This window comes from Sciurus carolinensis, chromosome 7 (genome assembly GCF_902686445.1).
Source record: "Sciurus carolinensis chromosome 7, mSciCar1.2, whole genome shotgun sequence".
Classification (NCBI taxonomy): domain Eukaryota; kingdom Metazoa; phylum Chordata; class Mammalia; order Rodentia; family Sciuridae; genus Sciurus; species Sciurus carolinensis.
The window spans coordinates 153644820-153665438 of NC_062219.1; the positions used below are offsets into that span (position 1 = coordinate 153644820).

Here is a 20619-nt window from a genome sequence, read left to right on the forward strand (position 1 = left end):
AGGAGTCATCTCAGCAGCGAGACGTGGACAGTGCCAGGGAACTGTCCCCCCACACGGGAATTCTGCCGGCTCGAGTCTGCTCAGGCCTCCTGTGCGCGGCCCTGTGTTCTCCTCAGTCACCACCATCACCAAGGCCATTACCGTCACCATCACCGCGGTCACCCATCTGGCTATTTCTGACGTTCGCCAGGCTGACTGTCAAGATCACACAGTGACGGAACAGATAAAAGCCCTTGAATTTGATAAGTTTGAGGCAGCCGGGGGAAGAGAGGCTCTGAATCTAATTACTGTTTTTTGAATACCCTGATAATCAAATCAGTCATTTCCCAAGGAAGATCGCATCTAGGATCTAAATGATATAATGAAGTCGGTGGTGTTCAAAAAGCAAACTGAAGGCCGTGTGTGTGTGTGTGTGTGTGTGTGTGTGTGTGTGTGTGAGAGAGAGAGAGAGAGAGAGAGAGAGAGAGAATAAACACCGGGGTTGGGGTGTGGTGTGTGGGTGGAGGCTGTTTCTCGCTCGCTCTCTCTCTTCCTGTGCAACCTGCTGTAGAAAAGACCAGAGTTACACACCAGTGCTTCCTCGCTCTGTAAACCTTAACATTTTCTTTAACCACAGAAAACAATAGCTGGAGCAAACAAGATTCGGAGAGGCAGAAAAACATCAGTATGACACGCCCCACCCTCAAGGTCTTTATGTGGTCTGTGTATCTAAACGAATCAATCACTCTATCTGTCTATCTAACTAAATAAACCTAAATTCTAAACCTGTTCCTCTAGGGGACAAAGTTTCCTTTAAAAAGTGTTGGCTGCAAGGGCACATCATTGCCCTAGTGATCAGCCCCTGGGCGTGTTCTTTCTTTATGTTAGAGGAAAGCCTTCTGCCTCCGTAGGATGGAAAGTGAGCCAGTCCCGTGGGTGAGGCCTAGAGCAGGCACAAGGTCTAGGGAGACATGTCACTGTGCAGAAAAGAATAAGTAGAATTCTGAGGTTTTAAGAAGTGAGATCTCAGAGAATGCAGTCGACCCTCTGGTTTGAGATGAAGAGTGAGGCTGGGGAGGATGAAGACCTGCCCAAGTCCCCGCAGCTCTGTCACAGCAGGGGTGTGGCTGCTGAGCAGGCGGGCAATGACTACTCCAGGGCTGTTTCCACCACATTAATCTCTGAAAAGTTACCTGCACACTGATGTTCTGTAAAGGAATCCTGCTTTGAATCCACTAACCAGACATGCGAAAAAAATCTGATGAAAACATTCCTTGAGATGTGGGAATTAGCATCTATGAGTACGTCCACCTGTAGGCACCGTTCTAAGCCCTCTCCCCGTGAGAGCACTTGTTCTGCGCACAGCCCCACGGGGTCTGCGCTCTGCATTATGAGAGACAAGCTAAGGTGCAGAGAGAGTAAGCAACCTGCTTAAAGCCACATCGTGAGCCCAGGCCCTGCAACTGCAGAGCTCACGATATCTCCTGGCATTGAGCTTGCTGAGAGAGAGGCGCCAGCTGGCCGAGCTTCCTCCCACCAGCCCTAACTCTGAAAGCTGAAGCGCGATATGCTGAATGTCAGCCTTGCCAGGTTTCTCTCTCTGATCGCCAGGGATCAAGGCAAATGAGACCATCGGTTCGGAGAGGGGCAAGCACACCACTCTCAGGAGCAACGAGAACATCCGGAATCTGCTGGGCAACCCAATAGCTTGCTGTCCATGGCACCATGGAGAAAGCCCAGGAGGCACAGGCAGCATCAGCAGGAACAACTCCAGGCTAGATCTCCTCTGACTCTCCACCTGACTGTCCAGCCTGGCTGTCAAGGTTACAATCACCTGGCAATCGTGTGCCCTGGAGACGGTCCCTACAGTGCATCAACCCCTGCTCTGTGCAGGTCTTAACCCTCCCTTCAGGAAGAACCGCCCCCCATCCAGAGCAGGATCCCCAGTCTGTAGAGGGCGCTCTTCAGCTCTGTAGCTAGCCAAGAGGAAAATCCCTTTGGGAAGGAAACAGGATGGACATTCTGAAAAACTATTCCCGGTAGGAAGAGTGGGCTAGTAATTACCAAATCGTCCAGCCCAGGCCTGTCTTCCCGCTGGCGCACATTTGTAAGAGTGCACGAGTGTTAGCATCTATGTGGACAGAGCCAGAGAAGACATCTTCAAGTGGAAGCCAAAGCCAAAGAATGGAGCCTAAGTTTGACCTCGAGGGTGGCCCTCGGTGCCTGTCGCGTGGGTGGAGCCACAGACCGACGCGGCGAACAGCAGCGAAGCCCAGGCAGACATTCTCCAAACCGGGGTAAGTCGTGATAAAAACCCAAATTGTCATTTTAATTATTTCGGTGACTGGAACAAAATAAGAAAGACAGAAACCAATACTGACCGCAGTTAAACCAGCTGACCGCAGGACGGGGCACTCGTACTGCACAGTGCGCTCTGATTTTTCTTCATGAACTCGTATTACTCAGGTAACCATCGTAAGAGGCTCACCACTGCTTCTTTTAAAAACTTACTTGATAGAGTCCTTAGAAATTGACTGGACTTTTTTTTTTTTTATGGGAAATAACCTAATTCTCAAGATCCCTGGGCCCAGATTCCCACTGACTTAGGCGGGTTCAATTCTAGGAAGGTTCTCGCCCACGGCCCGTCTCACGGGCAGCGTTGGCACAGGACCTCTGTGGATTACTGGGTGGGCCACCTGGAAGAAGAGCAAGCTTCCCAGCGCGCAGCCAATCTGTGGGAGAGCTGGGAATGGGAAAGTGAGACCAGGAGATGCCCGTGGGCGACAAGCGCTGCAGAGGAGGGGAGCAGGTCCAAGCTCCACGGCACCCGCCTCCAGCCCCACCCGCAGCCTGGCTGTGAAAGCACCCGGGACAGCTTCCCTCAGGGTGTCAGACTCCACAGAGCTGAAAAGGGACGGGAAAGACTCAGTACTGCTTTCTGACCTACAGCAAACCTTTACCAGCCTGACTGTTCACAAAGCATCAGGAGGCACCCTCGCAGCCCTGCCCGACCTCGCCCGAGCTCCGCGGTGCCCACGTTGACATCTGCTCACTCAGAAAGCTCGGGTCTCATCATTCCAAAGCACTGAGTCCTTGCCCAGTCTGGCAAAAGTTTTCCTTGGTGTCAAAACAAAGCTAAGCGGACCAGAAGGGCTCCTGCCAGAAAGATCATTTACCTTCGCCAAAAATATCATCCTCTTCGTCAGCCAGAGGCTCCTGGACATCGAGAAACTGCATCTTGGGAAGACAGTGAGCTGCAGGAACCGGCGCCCAGGCTGTCTGGCCGCACTGCCTGGGGTGATTTCCTTCCCCACTGCTGCTCGCTGCTCCCTGCTCCTCGGGAGGGGAGGGCCGCTTCCGCATCTGCCCTGGGCTGCAGCTTCATTCATAGGGGAAAGCGCTTGGGCGCCTCTTGAAGAGGGATTTCCCTGCGAGGTGATTCTCACCGCTGAGAAGAAAGAGCCATTTGGAAGGGGCTGCGGATCCAGTGGATCTGAGGGCAGATATCGCTCGATCTGAGTGCCATGAATTCTACTTCAAAGCGCTACCTTTCATATTTCCTTAAAGAGGGAGGTGGGCTCTTAACTCCCTTGCTTATGACTTTGAACACAATGGGCTGTGTTGAAAGAGGGGTTCACATTTCTCCTATCTTGGTTTTGCTTCAATGACAATTTATCTGAAAGTCAAGCCAGCGGCCTGCCGTGCTAAGCCCCAGAGCAGGCCTGGGAGGACAGGAGCTTAATTAACTCTCTCTGTCGCCCTTGAATTTTCTCTTTTGCAAACCTCCTGCATTTGAGAACTGGAAACTGCATCGTTTAAACCAAATTTAATATGGATCCAGGCTCTCAGTGTCCCAGTGAAATCTACCGTCAGTGGCAGATAACTGGTTTTGGTGAGACAACTGCCATTTCACAATAGTTACTTGGTCGGATACTTCAACCTTTATCAGAAAAGGAGAGAGAAGAAAACGTAACTGGAAACGCAGCTCCTGACCGCGGAGTGGTGGCTGCCGCCCTTCCTCTGCCTCGCACCTTATCCAGCAGCCTGGAGTGTTGGATCTGTGTGCTGTGCTCCCATCTCTGAGACACGTGGGGACATCCTCTGGGACTTCCCAGGGCCTCTCAGCGGGGGCAGAAGCTCAGAAGATGCAAATAGAGGTGTGAGAGGAGCTGTTGACTCTGGGTGTTTACTTCTGGGGCCTTATTTACTGCCTGGTTTTGAAAAGACTCCCAGTGCCACCCCTGCCCCCCAGGCCCAGAACAGTCCCCTCCTCGCACAGCTGTGCTCTCTTGTGCTGGAGGGGAGTGTGGGTCATGGGCTGGAGAAGCCCATCCGTGAGCCACCGCCCCAGAGCGGGGCAGAATTGGCCACTGAGTGCCCGCAGAGGTCCGCCTGTGTTTGGAATCCCCAAAGGCACTCTTCAGGGAGTCCTGCAGGGAGCTCCGGTTGCTCTCCACCAGGCTGACGCAGTCCTCAGCAGAACTTTGAAGGCTTGTCACTGGTATCCAAGGTCTTGCTGCCCAGCGGCCAGGGCCAGGAAGGACCAGCTCCCCCAGCGCGCTCAAGGAGGAGGGACGTCTGGCCCCAGGTGGCCCCTGGGAAATTCTCAGGCAGACAACCTGAGACGCCCTGTCCCTACACCTCCTCTGCATCCTGCCTTCTGACCACTCCCTGCCCTGATCTGCACCGGAAGGATGCGTCTGGTCAAGGGCTGCAGTGAATCACACGGACTAATCAAAAGTGGGTCCCAATGCAGGGAAGCAGGGTGGGCTGAGCTCAGGTGGTGTGGCTGAGTGAGAGGCGAGGGTGGGTCAGATCGCCCACGGCGCTTCCCGGCACTGGGTCCTGGAATCACACCGCCACAGACGCTGCTATCCCATTCTACAGACGAGGCCCTGGAGGCTTTGAGGTCTGGCCCAGCTCTCTTGCGATCTCCTCACAGATGTGGCTCACTGGAGCTCACTTTGTTACCTGGGGTCTAGCAGGTTTGTGGAGAGTGCCTCTCCGGCCGCTTAGAGCTCTTCTCTGATGAAGTCTCAGGGGATGGAAACTGATCGGTCACCCCTCCACTCTGTACAAAATCTCAGCAGCCCTCAGTCTCTTCTTCTCCAGTTTAGACATCTAGACCACAGCTAAGAATCTCAGAACAACTCAGATGCTACCAAGAGCTCCTTGACAGCAGGAAATATAGACACCATGGTCCTTACCCTCTGAAGTTCACAGTGACCTTAGCGGGACGAGGAAAACACACAGGGAGTCAACTTAGAAACCAAAGAGCTGCAGATGAGCGCATCTATATGAGCGAATTTCCACGACCTGTCCACTAAAATTTCCTGACAAATATAAACAGCATGATTATGTTCATGCAAATGTCCCAAAGTGGGACAAATGTGAAAAGCATACTCACAACAGGAAACTCTCCCCCAGTGCCCAAACAGTTCTCTCAAGAGGTGGCAGGAGCCACCCGGGGGCCTGCATCTGGCAGGTGGTGGAGGGGCTGAGATTGGACCAGGCCGGGAGTCGACTCTTGAACTCCATGCTACACTGAAGGAAGGGAGGAACCAGAGCTCTCTGCAGGCCCGGAAGCAGGCACTTCAAGCTTCTGCTCACAGGACTCCCTCTGCCTGGAAGCTCCCCTCCGCATCTGCTGCCAACCTGAGAACAGTCTGCTGCCCTGGAGAGCTGAGTGGAGGGCTTCCTCTAGGGCGCTGTCCCCAGGAGGCCCTCTGACCCCCAGTGGGAACGCTGCCCCTCCCCCAGTCACATATGCATTTGAATACCTATCTGTTTGGCTGCCTTCCGTCCTCAAGGGCAGGGGCCACTTCTTAAATTCTGAATCTCCGATCCTTAGCACAGGGAGAGGCAGAAAGCCCCTGAGGCACACGAGTGGATGTGACCCAACTAAGAGGGTAGAAAGCTCTGGTGTAGACCGAGCGCCAGAGTGAGAATTCTCACTTAGGAGGTAGTCCAGGAATCTGTAGATGAGGCAGAAAAGCTTCCTCTTTCCTCTTATGCTTATAACTGGGGACTTCAAACTAAACTGACAATAGACAGATTAACAAGAAAAAAGGCACGCAAATTTTATTAATATGTCTATGTGCAGAGGGTCTTCACAGAAAAGAAGTGCAAACCCCAAAGAAGTGGTTCAATGTGGTGGCTTACATACCATTTTAACGGAGGGCAGTACTTTGTGAAGAAGGGACTCTTCAGAGACAGCAGGGCAGGAGGTGGGTTCCCTGTGGCAGGTTGGTAGGGAATGAGAGGTGGATAAGGGTGTTGTGCACAGTCCCTTCCAGGGACTGAGTTCCCCTCTTCCTGGGATGTGGAGAGGGACACCTGAAACGGGGAGGCCTGTGTCCCTTCCACATAGGGAGGTTCATACCTCATTTTAGGCAGAAAGCGGGAGTCAGAGGGTTATCCCAGAGTCTGCTCTTTCTCAATTGCCTTTAGTCATAAATAGTCCTCTTGCTAAAGTGGTGTATTCTGCAGGGCACATTCCGGTCCCTTCAAACTCATACTAGAAAGGACACTAAAGCTGGGACAGCCAGTGATTAGATAAGGGCCGTAGGCTACAGAGAGTAATCTTGTTGCTGTCATCTTGGCACAGAGTAAGCACCACAGAGTCCTAGTTATTTTTATTTTATTTTTGCATATGTTTTTATTTTAATAAAACGGTTCAGTCGTACCTATTTTCAGGGGCACAGGGTGACATCTCTACACCTGCACAGCGTGTAGGGATGAGGGGGCAGCTGGCTTCTCTGAGTCTGTGCAGAGGGCGGTTGTGGCTGAGAAGTGAGGGGGGAGTCTGGAACCACAAAAGGACCTGGCTTTTCAGGGAACCGAGGCTGGCAGCTCCAGGGACTGAAGTCAGGGAGGAGAACAAAAGCGAGGGTGAACCAGGATGAGCAAAGGCTGACGACCGGGGCTGAGTTCAACAGCAGGATCTCGGCGTCAGGGCACAGGAGCCTGGTCACCCACACTCTGCACAGTGGGTGCCCACGGTGCCACAGAGGGCCTGAGGTGGGCAGGGCCTGGCTGGTGCTGCGAGGAACCGCCTGCCTAGCCCTGTGTTCGTCTGTTCATCCCAAAGACGCCCCGTGGGTACCCGCTAGATTTCAGGAGCCCTGGGCGGCAGGGCGCGTGGCGTGCAGGGCCGCTGTCTCCTGGCACGACGACGTGGTCACAGTGATCCTTGACTTACTGATCAATTTAAAACATCTCTGCTGGGCTCGCTGTTTTGAAATCTTGAAATGTCATCTGTGAATCACTCAGAGGAGGAAGCGCCCGGCTGGGAAAACCACCCGCAGGCGGACCCTGTTCCCACGGGAGGCAGCCCCCCAAGATTGTGCCCCCGAGACCCGCCCACGCCCTCTGCAAGGCGCTGCCAAAATGCCCACCTTTCAGGTACCCTGACTTCAGAGCAGGCAGAGGGGTCGGCGCCAGGCAGGCAGATGTCTCAAACTGAAAGGAGAGCGAGGAGGAGAAGGAACCCAGGCTGCAGGAGTGGCCGGAACCAAGAAAGGACAACGAGGTGCAAGGTCCACAGGCCAGAAGCAGCCCCTTCTTTGGGTGATGTCGCCAGAGGATGCAGAGGAAATGTGTCCGGCTGCAAGATGCCACAGAGGGAGAGCTGGGGCCAAAGGCGCGTGGCCGTTCAGCGTGCTCCTGGTTCCAGGTGGCAGCCCTCTGGAGCTGTGGAAGTCCCTCCCCACCCAGCTCAGGGCACCACAGGTGCAGGAGCCACACTGAGGGCCACTTACCGCAGTGCTGGGAAGCCTGCAGGGCGAGCTGCCCACAGCCCTGGTTGGGCTTCTCCAGTAGGACTAAAGGTAATGGGGTGACTGCCCACTGGGTCATTCCCACTCCTCAGGAAGAAGGAGAAGGGCCCCCCCAGAATGATCCACAGCAAGACCCACAGTGGGTATGGTTGGCACGTCCCAGCCTTGGGCTAAGGGTATAATTGCTGGGAGGGTTTAATTTGCAATTAGTGACTTTAAAAAATTTCATTCATTGTTAATGAACACTAATTTTTGCTATAAAGACACAGGAATTAGTTATATATATTCTGATATTTTATTTTCCTCAGCTAAGTAGCCAAGTTCACATGTATAAGTAAATAAAAATAAAGGGAATTTTGTTACGGTGGGGTCATTCAATTATTTGTATTAGATATTTTCTAGTGTACCATTTTAACTTTCTCATCATTTCTTTTGCTGTAGTCTAAAACTTGTTTTCTTAGTGATTGCCCTGGGGATTACAATTAGCATCCTAGTTTATAACAATCTAATTTGGATTATCACCACCTGAATTTCAATAGTAAATAGAAACTTGGATCAAGTCCCCTTCCCTCTCCTTCATGCTGTTATCAAAACACAAGTTACATCTTTACATAGTACATGTCTGTTGACACAGGTGTCATTACTACTTTATACAGTGGCCTTTTAAGTAAGATGGAAGGAAAAGAGTTATCAGCAAAAATGCATCTAAATGTACCTTACATTTACCAATGACAGTTACTTCTAGTGTTCCTTATTTTGTCTTATAATGATGGCTATCTGTACAAAAAATTTAATACTTAAAACCATGCAGTCACAAGAAAAATATATACAAACACACACATACATCTTTTTCTTTCACAAAAATATGATAGACTACTCAAAAACCAAACCAAACCAAAACAAACTTCCAAGTATAAAACTACCTTCCATTGAGAGGGGGAATACTGTCCAAATTTGGGGTGCAGGAAAATTTGTTGATGATACCATTAGCAGGACCTCCTGAAACTTACATCTAGGGTTCCTGGTATTGAGCATCTCCAAAATAGTCCTATTCCTTTTATAATGGTTTCCTTCTTCCTCTTTATTTGTTCTTATTAGTCATACATGAGTAGAATGTATTTTGACATATTAAACACACATGGGGTGAGCATGACTTCCCCTTCGTCTGCTAGTACGTGATGTAGAGTTGCACAGATCGTATAATCACACATGCACACAGGAAAGAGATGTCCGATTCATTTTACTATCTGTCCTGTTCCCATTCCACCCTCCCTTCCCTTTGTTCCCCTTTGTCTCTCTGATCCGAAGTACTTCCATTTTTTCCTACTACCCACTCCCCTTATTGTGAGTCAGCATGTACATATCACAGAGCACATTTGGTCTTTGGTGTTTTGGGATGGGCTTATTTCACTTAGCACGATGGTCTCCATTTCCATCCATCTACTGGCAATCTAATGGTTTTTTTTTTTTTTTTTTTTTTTGATGCTGGGGATCGAACCCAGGGCCTTGTGCTTACAAGGCAAGCACTCTACCAACTGAGCTGTCTCCCCAGCTCCAATCTAATGGATTTTAATGATGTTAGAGCCTTTCTGGAATATTGATTTATTCTAACCTGCCCAAGTTTTAGTCTTATACTGATTCTAATGATCTAAAACTAGAAATTCTTAAAAAACAAAACAAAACAAAGCTTGTCTTTTAATGATGACCTTTTGTTTCCTAGTATAGGCCTATACCAACAGAGAATGTTTATGGAGGCTGCCTCAGGACTCTTTCTCTAATGGTGAGTTTGGATAAAACTTGGTTAATTTGTCTGAGGAGTTGTCTTAACAATTAGGATAAAGTTCTGTGGGGGAGACAGAATAGGAATACAGATTCAACAAGAGAAAGGAATAACGTAGATTTCCAAATCTCCAAAAGCATGTCCGCATATCTCAACGGACACTCGGGATGTCACATACACCACTCTATAAATCACACCCTTTCTAACTTAGAACTCGTGGTGACTTTCTTAGATATGTGAGAGGTACGTGGTTTTTGCCTAAACAGGTAAAGGCCACTGGACAGACTTCACGCTCACATGATCTGAGTGAGACCCCTGTAGGGCCCGCCCTGCCAGGTGTCCAGGAGACCCCTAGTGTCAGACTCCATCTGGATGGAGATGGCAAATGACAGACAAGGACGACCTGCTCCCTGGTGCACTGGCAGCAGCGCCTGCTCTTCTCCAACGTCTCGCTCTGAAATGTAAATCGCAATTCAGAAAGACGGTGAACATAGAACCAGCGATAAAGAGAACGTGTTCCTAGAGCTCGGAGGGGGACGGCCCTGCCCAGGAGGGAAGGGGGCACCGCTGCCCTGACCGGCTGCTCAATGTCCCCGCCTCTTCTTAGCTGGATGGTGACTTCTCAGCTTGAACTGGGGCAGCAAAACCTGCTTCCCTCCCCAAAACAGTGTGGCAGACCACGGCCAAGCTGGGGGACAGATGTCCACCCGCTGGCTCCTTCCTTGCCTCCCTGCGTGGCAGGGGTGCATTCCACAGGGGTACACCCCAGCCTCTGGGTTTTCTCTTTAAGTTGCCCAGGCTGGCCTCGAACTTGTGATCCTCTAGTTCCAGCCTCCTGAGTCTCTGGGATGGCCCGTGTACACCACCACACCCAGCTTCCTCTTCCTTTTAACTGAGAGAAGAGGCCAGCTGAAGAATTAGGAGGAGGAGGAGATTAAGAATAAAAGAGGAGAAGGAAGGGAGTAGGAGGAAGGCAGGGAGGCGGGGAGGTGGGGAGGAAAGAGGAAGGGAGGGAGGGGAGGTCAGGAGGGAGGGGAGAGGAGCCCTGCTCAGCAGGCTCTAATGCTGGGTGTGCTGGGCTCCTGGCCCTCCCTCTTCCCTTTGTCCCCTGGGATGGTCGCTCATGGGTAGCTGTCAATCACTCTGCGTATTTAAAAAAAAATCCCCCCTTTTAACTGTGAGCTCAGGCTACCCCCAGAGAGACTTTGCCGTGTCCAAGGGTCTCTCCTCCGAGGCCTGGACGGGGCCTTCCCTCCTCTGCTGCTGGTCTCTGATTTCAGTTGAGAGGCCCCTCTTATCTGCACATCCCAGTCAGTCTCTCTTACTCTCCTCTTCAAAACAAGACCCTTTTTTTTTCTCTTCCCAGAACTGTATCTGCTGCGATAACAGGCTGAGGAGGGCCACCCATCATCCTCTGCGAGACCACAAGCAGCTGCAGGCAGTGGAGCAGGCTCACAAACAAGGGTGGAGATCAGAGCAGGCGCTGGGGCCACCCCAGCAGGGAGCAAGAACAAGCTGAGCCCCTCAGCTCACAGCCACGAGCAGGAGGCAAACAACCTTCCAGAACCCAGGACACCAAAGACGACCCACACCATCATGAGGTGGAAGGTTTTGAAGTCACTGTCACTGTAGATTTATTTCAGAGACATCCCCCACGGCCACAGTCCCTGAGGACTGCCAACCCAAATCCTTGCCATTCAGCAGTCGGGCCTCCCCTCTCGGGTTCTGCATGGGAAGGGGCTCCCGGCTTTTCTGGACACTCTTAGGGTCAGGTTGCGGCACAGTAAGGTGGGGCCAGCTTTCGGGGGGGGGGGGCTCCGAGGTAAGCAAGCAAACCTGGAGACAGTGGGGCAGAGCGTCCTCCCTCTGCGCACTCGGCAGATGCCAGCCACTCCTCCTCAGGGTTGTGGAGACGTGGCAGTGGTGGCAGGCTCACTAACCCCCGGAGTCGGAGTCGAGGACAACACCTGCAGACTGGAAGCTGGGGAGCAGGTGTTCTGAGGGTGCCGCTCCTTTCCCCCAGGGAGAGCCCCAGGGAGCAGCCTGGTCTCTGGAAGAGGCGGCCTGGAGCAACGGTGGGATGCTGGGATGCTGGGTGAATTGTCCCATGTGGTCTCCCGGGTTTTCACAAAGGGCTTGTGAGGGCGAGGAGGGGCAGCCCCGAGGGCAGGTGCCCTGCTACTCTGCACTCACCGCCTAACCCAGGGAGGACGAGCAGCTTCCTGGGGCACGTGGGTGTGGTGCTTGTCATTAGTGTTAGTGCCCCTGGACCAGCATGAACTGGGTGCTAAGTGCCAAGTGTTCCAGGAACAGCTCCTACTAGTTTCTTTTGTTGAACTGCATCTGATAAAAACTACTCAAAAGTAACGTGCTGTGATTGATTGTGGATCTTCTCCGATGATCATAATTCTGGTAGGTTCTTTCTTGGACCAGATAACTCTGTAAGGGGAGAAAGTTGGCAGTGCATGTCCCATAAACAACATTCTTTCCCTTTCCTTTCTCTCTCCTTCTTCTCCAACAATCCCTTCTTTGCTCTTGGAAAAATATGGGTCTTGCTTTCCCTTGTACTCCTGGGGACCTCCTGGTTCCTTGTGATGGCAGTGTTAATACCAATAGAGGTGCTTTTGTTTCTTAAGAAGCTTGGAGAGTGAGGGGAAATGCTCGGGCCTGCCTTAGGCCCTCCTGCCCTCCTGCTGGGTTGCAGGGATCCCGGTTCTCAGGCCTCAGGCACCTCAGTTGTGGGAGAAGCCTCTCGAATCTGCAGTGAAACGGCCTTGACCTTCAACCTCCTGAAGGCTTCCTGAGGTGTGGTTTTGGTGTTTGTTTCTTGGTTTTGGGGCGGCTGCTTCCTGTTCCCTCCCACAGTTAGCTCACATCTACCTGGTAGAGAGTGGGCTTGGGTAAGATGGGTCTGCTCCCTGGCACTGATTTCTCAGATCCTGCGCTGGCCTCTGCACGCCTGTAGGACAGAGTCCAGGCTCAGCTGGGAAGCTACGCCTTCGTCCTGTGGACCAGTTTTAAGCCAGATGCGCTGCTAGCCTGCAAGACGAAGGCCAAGCGAGACCTGGGCTGAGACCCGATGCCAATCAACACTCCACCAACACTTTTCAAATACGCGAATCATCGCTTCTCTAGGCTTCAGGACCAGAGGCTCTGGGGGGTTCACGGTGGAAGGGGTGGGGTGACTCTGGCAGGGCAGTGAGGTCAGCAGGTCACAGGCATCAGGGTGGAGGGGAACTCCTTTGTCCTACACTGAACTCTGTCCCACTGCACAAACGGGCTGGAAGAGCCCTCCTCACTGGGCTCACTCTTCAGGGCGTTTGGGAGGCTTTGTGTTCTCCTCCACCTACGGTCAGCCACCCTCAGTGTCCATGTGGAGCTGGTTCCCAGACCCCCGTGGAGACGCCATGGATGCTCAGGTGTCTTTCATAAAAAGGCACATTAGTTGAATGTGACCTTCCTGTGTAATTTACGTCCTCTCTGCTCATGATGCCCAGCACCATGAGAATACTACGCACTGAATACGGTTATAAACGCTAGGTACTGTGCATAGTATATAGCTATACGCTGTACTGTTTAGGGGATGGTGACAAGAAAAACTCTGTATCTGTCCAGTATAGTCACAATCTTTAAAAAATACTTAGCGTCCTCAGTTGGTTGAATCTAAGGAAACGGAACCCGTGGATACAGAGGGCCCAGGACACTGCCCCCGCCACCTCCAGGGCCTGGTGGGAGAGGGACAAACATTTTCTCAAGTCAATCCATCATCTAGTCCAGGAGTGTCGAAGTTGAATGTTTATCTCCATACAGTGTTGTCTGCAATTTTATTGAGAAAGATAAGTCTTCCATGAAATGACCCCTTGAAAGTAGCTTAATGGGAATCCAAAGCATGTCTCTAACAGTAATCACTGCTTCTCCACCACTTTCTCTCTACTTCCTTGGCCCCACGATCTGAGGCTGCTCTTGTTTTCATAGCCCCTATTCTACTTTTATGGACTAAAAGAGAATTGTGTCAGATACACTTCATGGGCACCTCAAAAACTGGTACCTAGGAACGAGCATAGTAGGGAGCATTGTGACCGTTGTGTCAAAGGAGCAAGGTCATCGCTGCTTCCAGCATTTTCTGGGCAGCATTTTCACTGGTCCCTAATACACAGCATGATCAGCTGTAGTTGTCACCCTAGTTCCCTTTTCTTTACATGTCCTGGGATGAGAGGCATGTGAGAACGGAACTTGTGGTAAAGACTACCTTGCTACGGAAGGCCCCCACCCATCTCACCTTCCGCTGGACCCAGTTGTAACTAGGTAGTGGCTGGTAAATATATACAATGCAGTGGGCATTGCCACACCGGTATCTTCAGTAGAACGAACCGGAATTTACAATTTATACCTCTTTTGAAATGTGATGAAGCAATGTAGAGTTCAGCAACTGGATGAGCACATTTTCTCTACTGTATTGCACTCTTTTGCACAATGTGTAAAAACACAGCACAAGAAACCCACAAGAGAAGGAAACAGAATGACGAGATTGTGCAGGCTCAAGGTGGAGGGCAGAACTGCGCACCCCACCTGGCAACATCCACTTTTTTCTGTTCTCATCTCCAAGTCTCTGCTGCTCTCTCCTTCTAAATCATTCCTTTCTAATATCCATCCACATGTCTATTCACCCAGCCAACCATACATCCATACATCTACCCATTCACTCATCCATCTATCCATCCATTCACCCACCCATCCACCTATCTGTCCATCCATCCATCCATCCATCCATCCACTCATTCACTCATCCATTCAACCATCCATCCATCCATCCATCCATCCAGCCAGCCAGCCAGCCAGCCATTCATCCATCCATCCACTCATCCATCCATCCATCCATCCATCCACTCATCCAGCCATCTACCTACCCATCTACTCATGCATCTATCCACCCATTCACCCATCCATCACACTAGCTGCTGCTGATACAGACTCAGATTAGGGTCCTAGTTCCTGGGTGGGGGTGCTGACTTGCAGGCAGTCTTTACTGCTTTTCATAGTGCAAATACTCTCAAGTTACTAACATGACATTACTGAATGCAAAGCTGTGCAGTAGCATACCACTATACAATGCGATAGATAGAAATAAATTTCAGTGCACAGATCATAGTAAAATACATTGATTAGGAACTGATGAGTTTTAAGTATTTATTAACATCATTTTAAAAATAATTTACTTAATTGTACATTTATAATGTTTAATTTTAAATCATGGTTGTTTTAACAAATGGCTCACAACATTTCTAAAATTTTCACAATGTCTCTTATAGATAAGTATGCACTGACTCTAACACACTGCTGGATAGAGAAAAATAACCCATGTTGTCTGCTTTATGAAAATAGTTTTATATTTAATTTAGAAAAAAAGATATATACTATATATGTAAGTAAGAAGTAGTTGACGTGATAGTGCAGTAGGGGAAAGATTGGGTATAAAATTAGTGGGGAAAGACACATCCAGCCCAAATGTATAATACCCAATGTGGCTGTATTTGGAATAAGAAAGTAATTAAAGTTAGCTGTGATTGTAAGAATGAGGCCCTGATCCAACAGGATTAGACTCCTCCTAAGAACAGTCATCAGGAACCCACGCTCTCTCCAAGAACATGCACCAGCAAAGACTGTGAATGTCAGTCAGAAAGAGAGCTCTTGACAAACACGAAATCTGCTGTCATGGGCTCAGGACAGCAGCCCCAGAATGTGGTACCATGGCATTTAAGAGCACAGAAGCAGGGAGCTCCCACCTCCCCTCACCCCCGCCCTCTTCTGAAACAGGTCAGAAGATGCTCATTTGAGAAGTACCTTCCCTGTATCCAGCAAAAAGAATGTCCTTACTTCTAAAGACACAACAAAAAATCTGAATAAATAGGCCTTGTTTGGTTCCCCCAGTTGATCCCCTTCGATCGCGCCCTCCTTGTCCAGTCAGGCATGTGCATGGCTGTCTCTGTGTGTGTGGGTGTTCATTTCTGAAGGCTCCTGTGTCATGGAAACATATTAAATAACTTTGCATGTCTTTTGGGGGGAGGGCAGGGGATGGAACTTAGGGCGCTCAACCACCGAGCCACATCCCCAGATGAATTTTATTTAGAGACAGATTAGTGCCTTGTTTTTTTTTTGCTGAGGCTGGCTTTGAACTCGTGATCCTCCTGCCTCAGCCTGGGACAGATAGAAACCTATCTTTTACCCATTAAGGTCCAGGCTATTTCTCAAATTCCAGCTACTGGGATTACAGGTGTGTGCCACTTCACCTGGCCGCATGCTTTTATCTTGTTAGAAGGGAACTCAGCCACGAACCTAAGATGGGAAAAACATTTTCCCCCTATAGCTGGAAACTTATGTTTTGGTTTGGGCTTGGACTCCCCCAAATCTCATGTGTAGGAAGCATGGAGCCCAAGGCAGCAGGTCCAGAGGTGGGGCTTTAGGCAGTGATGGAATCCTGGAGGCTCTGACGAAGGTGGATTAATCCACTGATAGCTGGTTGGACCACTGGGAGGGGAGACCTGTTGGAGGAAGTAAGTCACGGAGTGTACCCCAGAAGGCTTTATATTCTCCCCAGACTCTCTTTCTCTCTCCCTCTGCTTCTGGCTGCCAAGAGTTGAGCAGATTTTCCCCACTGTTTGCTCCCACCATGATGTTTCTGTGACGGAGTTGGCCAACCATGGACCGAACCTCTGGAACCATAAGTTGAAATAAATCTTTCCTCCTCTAAGTTGTTCTTCTCAGGTGTTTTAGTCACAATGATGAAAAGCTGACTAACACACTTGATCTTGGACTTGTAGCCCCAAACGCTGAAAGAAAATAAGCCTCTGTTGTTTAAACCACCCAATTTATGGTGTTTTGTCAGAACAACCCAATCACACTCTTGCAGAGCCCTAGAATGAAGTTACCTTGGGAACAAGTTGGTAACTTGAACTCCACGGAAGCCCCTGATGGAGCGCACAGGACTGACTGGAACTTGAGAGGGGGACCCTCCCTGTTCAGATCCATGTTTTAATTGTCAGCCAGTGTCTGCAGATGCAAGCACCTGGCACAACTGCCATCCTTGGCCTAGTGTCTTGTCAGCTTTCTTGCTTCTGTGACTAAATGACCCAGCACAACTGTGGAGGAGGAAATGTTTATTTGAGGTCTCAGGGTTTCAGAGGCCTCAATCCACAGAAGGCGGAGAGAGGACAGTGGAGGGAAGCAGCTTGCATCCTGGTGATGGGGAAGCAGATGGACAGAGACTCCACTCACCAGATACAAATACATGCCCCAAAGCCACGCCCCATTCCCACCTCCTCCAGTCGCACCCCACCTGCCTCCAGTTACCACTCGGTTAATCCCATCTGGTATTAGTCACTGATTGGGTTAAGGCTCTCACAGCCCAATCGTTTTTCCTCTGAACCTTCTTACCTGTCTCACATGGGAACTTTTGAGGGACACCTCACATCCAAACCATAACACCTAGCGTAAGCCTGGCCAGGGAGATGGGAGAAGTCCAACATCGGAGCCCATGCTGAGAGGGTAGTGTGGGCAGGCAAGCCTGGGAGAGCGGTGGGTGGGAGCGGCTGGTGCAAGTGCGTCACCCTGCAGGCCTGCTCTCCAACAGTGACTTCTCACCACAACAGAACACACAGCCTGCATTGGGTTACTAACACTTTCCAGTTCCCAGGATTTCTGACTTTGAGAACAAAATGTATGCCCTTAAAATGTCTTTAAGATTCTTAGACAACTTGGTGGCTGTGGAGAACCTAAGAGAGTTCTTCCTAAAGTAGAGGTGACCGAATAGCACAAAAACCCCTTAAGAGTTGGGACCATTCACACTCTGATTTATAGATGAGGTGATGACATATCTGCCAGAGATTGTAAGTGTCTAGAGAAAAGATGCTGATTGTGACATCAACAGCTGGTTATCTCTGGGTGACACATTTTGGGAGGAAAATTTAGTCCTATATATTTGCTTGAGTTGTTTTGTATTCTTAATAATTTCACCTTTTTGGATTAAAAAAATTAATAAACAAACCTACTGAGTTAGTCAGTTTTCTATTACTATAACAAATACCTGAGATAATAAACTTATAAAGAGAAAAGGTTTATTTTGGCTTATAGTTTTAGAAGCTTCAGTCCATGGTCACTCAGCTTTGGGGACAGCAGCTCAATGTGGTGGACGCTCTTGGCGGTGAGGTGAAACTGCTTACTTTAAGACTGGGAAGTGAAAGAGACCAAGAAGAAGGGCGGGGTCCCTCAATTCCTCCAAGGGTACACCCCCACCTCTTGAAAGTTCCCCTACTTCCCAATAGTATGGCACTGGGGACAAATGGGCCCTGGCCTCTGTAGCACCTGCCGATTTTTAAAAAGCCAAGGAAGGTTAAAGAGGAACTTAAAAATCCAACCCTCGGCGCTTCGATGGTTAGTGTACAAACTTCCAGCTCTGTCTTGGGGGCATGTCCTTTCCAGCAGTCTCAGATAAAGGGTTCCATTTCCAGGGTGGAACTACTGAGCCCTGGGTGGGAGGCTCAACGCTGGCTCACACTCTGACGTCAGGTCAGGAAGCCTCACCCTGCTCACTCTTTCTTCCTTTTAACCCTCCTTTTTCATTCCTCACGATCGTTTCAAAGCCTAAACCACGGTCTGTCTCTCTTCCTCTGCAGAGAAAATACACCATCAGGTGCCCTCACGCTCTCTGCCACCTGTTAATCTTAACCCGCCCTTTCTTCCCCTGGGTGGGACTGAGACCTATCTTTTACCTGTTCAAGTCCATGCTATTTCTCAAAAAACAAAACAAAAACCATTTTTTCCTGGCATTGTAAATAATGATATTCATATTAAAAATTTAGGAAATGTAAGACAATATGAGAAGAAATAAAAACTAGATGTAACTCCAACACTGAGACAATTGATGCTAATATTGTAAATTCTTTGTTTTTTCCATGCATGGTTGTATGTATCTGTATATTAAATGTGTATTTTTTTTACAGGATTGAAACCATTCTGCATATGTTATTTCATAAATCTTTTTTTCTCTTACAATAGATCATGAATATTTTTGCATGACCACAAATATTCAACAATGAAATTTTAAAATATTTTCCTTTCTCTCTTTCATTTCTTTTTCTTTTGTTGTTGCTGGAGATGGAACCCAGGACTATGTACGTGGCAGGCTAGCATTTCACCACTGAGCTATACTCCTAGCCATGAAAATATTTTAAAATTGGAAGTAATTTTTCTTACTTTAAAAATCAGGGTATGCTTATTGTAGAATAGACTCTCCAGTTATAAGGAAGAAAAACCCAGGTACCTATAATCTCATCTCTGAGGTATTCTCAGTCAACATAATTTTTATATACCTCTATTTTACAAAAATCTAAATCTATTTTACAAAAATAGATTTAGTCTGGCAGTATTCTCTGTTGTTTGTGATACACCAGTATTGTTCCATCACCTCGTAACACCGTGTAGCTGTGACTACAACGACAGTCTCTGTTTTCTAGATGGGAAACTGAGGCCTCATGAAGCTAAGTGACCCGTCCAAAGTCTTCCTGGCAGAGGTGGGATGGATGCAGGCAGCGTGTCCCCTACGCGGGTCCCTGACCCACCTGTGCAGCTCTGAGCTCACACAGAACCCGTCCACAACAACAGATATCCCTCCATGCAAGCTTGCAGAGATCTGGGCCACCCAGCAGCAGGGGACTACTGAGGTAGGTTGTCCTGTGTGTGTGTGTGTGTGTGTGTGTGTGTTGCTGGGGATGCAACCAGGGCCTTGGGCATGCTAGGCAAGCGCCCCACTGTGAGCTGCCCCCGCCCTCCTGCGCTCCCTAGGTTTTCCTTCTCAATTACTGATGCCTGTGGGACCCCTTCCCTTTATGCTGAGTGGATTCTCACTTCGGCTCTTCCCCAAAGCCTAACTGATGATCTGAGTCTTTATTTGTTGAATCACCTATGATATCTCCACTCATTAAGTGCCTTAAGTGCCTCCTTTGTCTTGGCTTCTATTTTCTCCTGCCTTCTTTGGAAACACATCTCATGTATCTTCCCCTCTCTGCACTGGGTCTTGGGACTCATAGCTGACTCTGAGCTATCCGTGCAGCGCCTAAGGAATGCGCTCATTTGTTCAACTCCTTCACAGGAGACGCAACAGTGACTGAAATACAACATCTCTTGGGCCGTGCAATTCAGAGGTGTGTGCAACACTCTTAGAAACACATACACTACAATTACACACCCCAACCCCTGTTCTCAGGGACTCACAAATACGGTCTCATTTAACCCTCTCAGCCCGGCTTTGCTTGGGGACTATTTTTGTCCCCTGTTTCTCATAGGAAGCACAGAGAGGTTAAGAAACTTGCCTAAGGTCACTTAACTTTGTGGAGGGTTGAGAAAAGTTAATAGGTAATTCCAATTTTACACAATAAATATTTTTTGAAGGGGAAGTACAGGGTTCTGTGGGAACTATTAGCAAGAACATACATTGGGCTATGGGAGTCAGGAAAGACTCTGGGGAGTGGCTCCACACTCCTCCCAGAGCTTGAGAGGGCGCAGGCTGTGAGCAGGTAGGCAGGGGGTAGGTGGGTGTGAGCGCTCAAGGACCGGAGGAGAGAGAACGCAGCTGGGAGGAGCCAGGCGTGGGGGGCAGTGTGGGATGGGCGCGTGAGGGAAGGGGCCGCAGCTGTCCATCATCTCTGGCCTTGTGAGATGCCTGAAGGCATTTTCACCATGCTCTGGAGGAGAGGAGGCCTGGAAGGGCATTAAGCAGGAGAGACATTGCCCTGGCTGCTGGTGAGGGTAGGTCACTGGGGCAGGAACGTGGGCAGCGCAGAGTTAGGGGCCCCTGCACCAATCCAGGTAGAAACCTTGCCGGCGCGAACCAGAGCAGTGGGAACAGGATGGGGACAAGGCAGATGCAGCAGCTGCTTCGAAGCACTTGATTGGACAGCGGGCGTAGACAGGGGGGTCGGCGACTATGACCTGGCTCTTCTCTCTACTAACCAGCCTCCAGCACTAACATCCTGGTCTCTGACAAGTGTGGGTATAGTTAACAGCTAGGCTTAGTATCTGTACGGACAG

General features: G+C 49.7%; 1 protein-coding gene and 1 long non-coding RNA gene across 4 annotated transcripts in view; one reads left to right on the forward strand and one right to left on the reverse strand.

The window, feature by feature from the left end:
* Positions 1–3304, reverse strand: part of Ripor2 (RHO family interacting cell polarization regulator 2) — a 104852-nt gene extending 101548 nt beyond the window's left edge. For all 3 annotated transcript variants that reach the window (XM_047559043.1, XM_047559042.1, XM_047559045.1), the window contains exon 1: positions 3156–3304. In XM_047559043.1, coding sequence (XP_047414999.1) covers positions 3156–3216 — 61 coding nt within the window. In that variant the 5' untranslated portion in view covers positions 3217–3304. The remainder of the gene's footprint in view (positions 1–3155) is intronic.
* A 487-nt stretch (positions 3305–3791) lies between these two features.
* Positions 3792–11898, forward strand: LOC124989106 (uncharacterized). Its single transcript, XR_007109561.1, has 3 exons — positions 3792–7808; positions 9483–9537; positions 10904–11898. It is a non-coding gene; the product is annotated as an uncharacterized LOC124989106 (long non-coding RNA).
* Positions 11899–20619: the final 8721 nt, after the last annotated feature.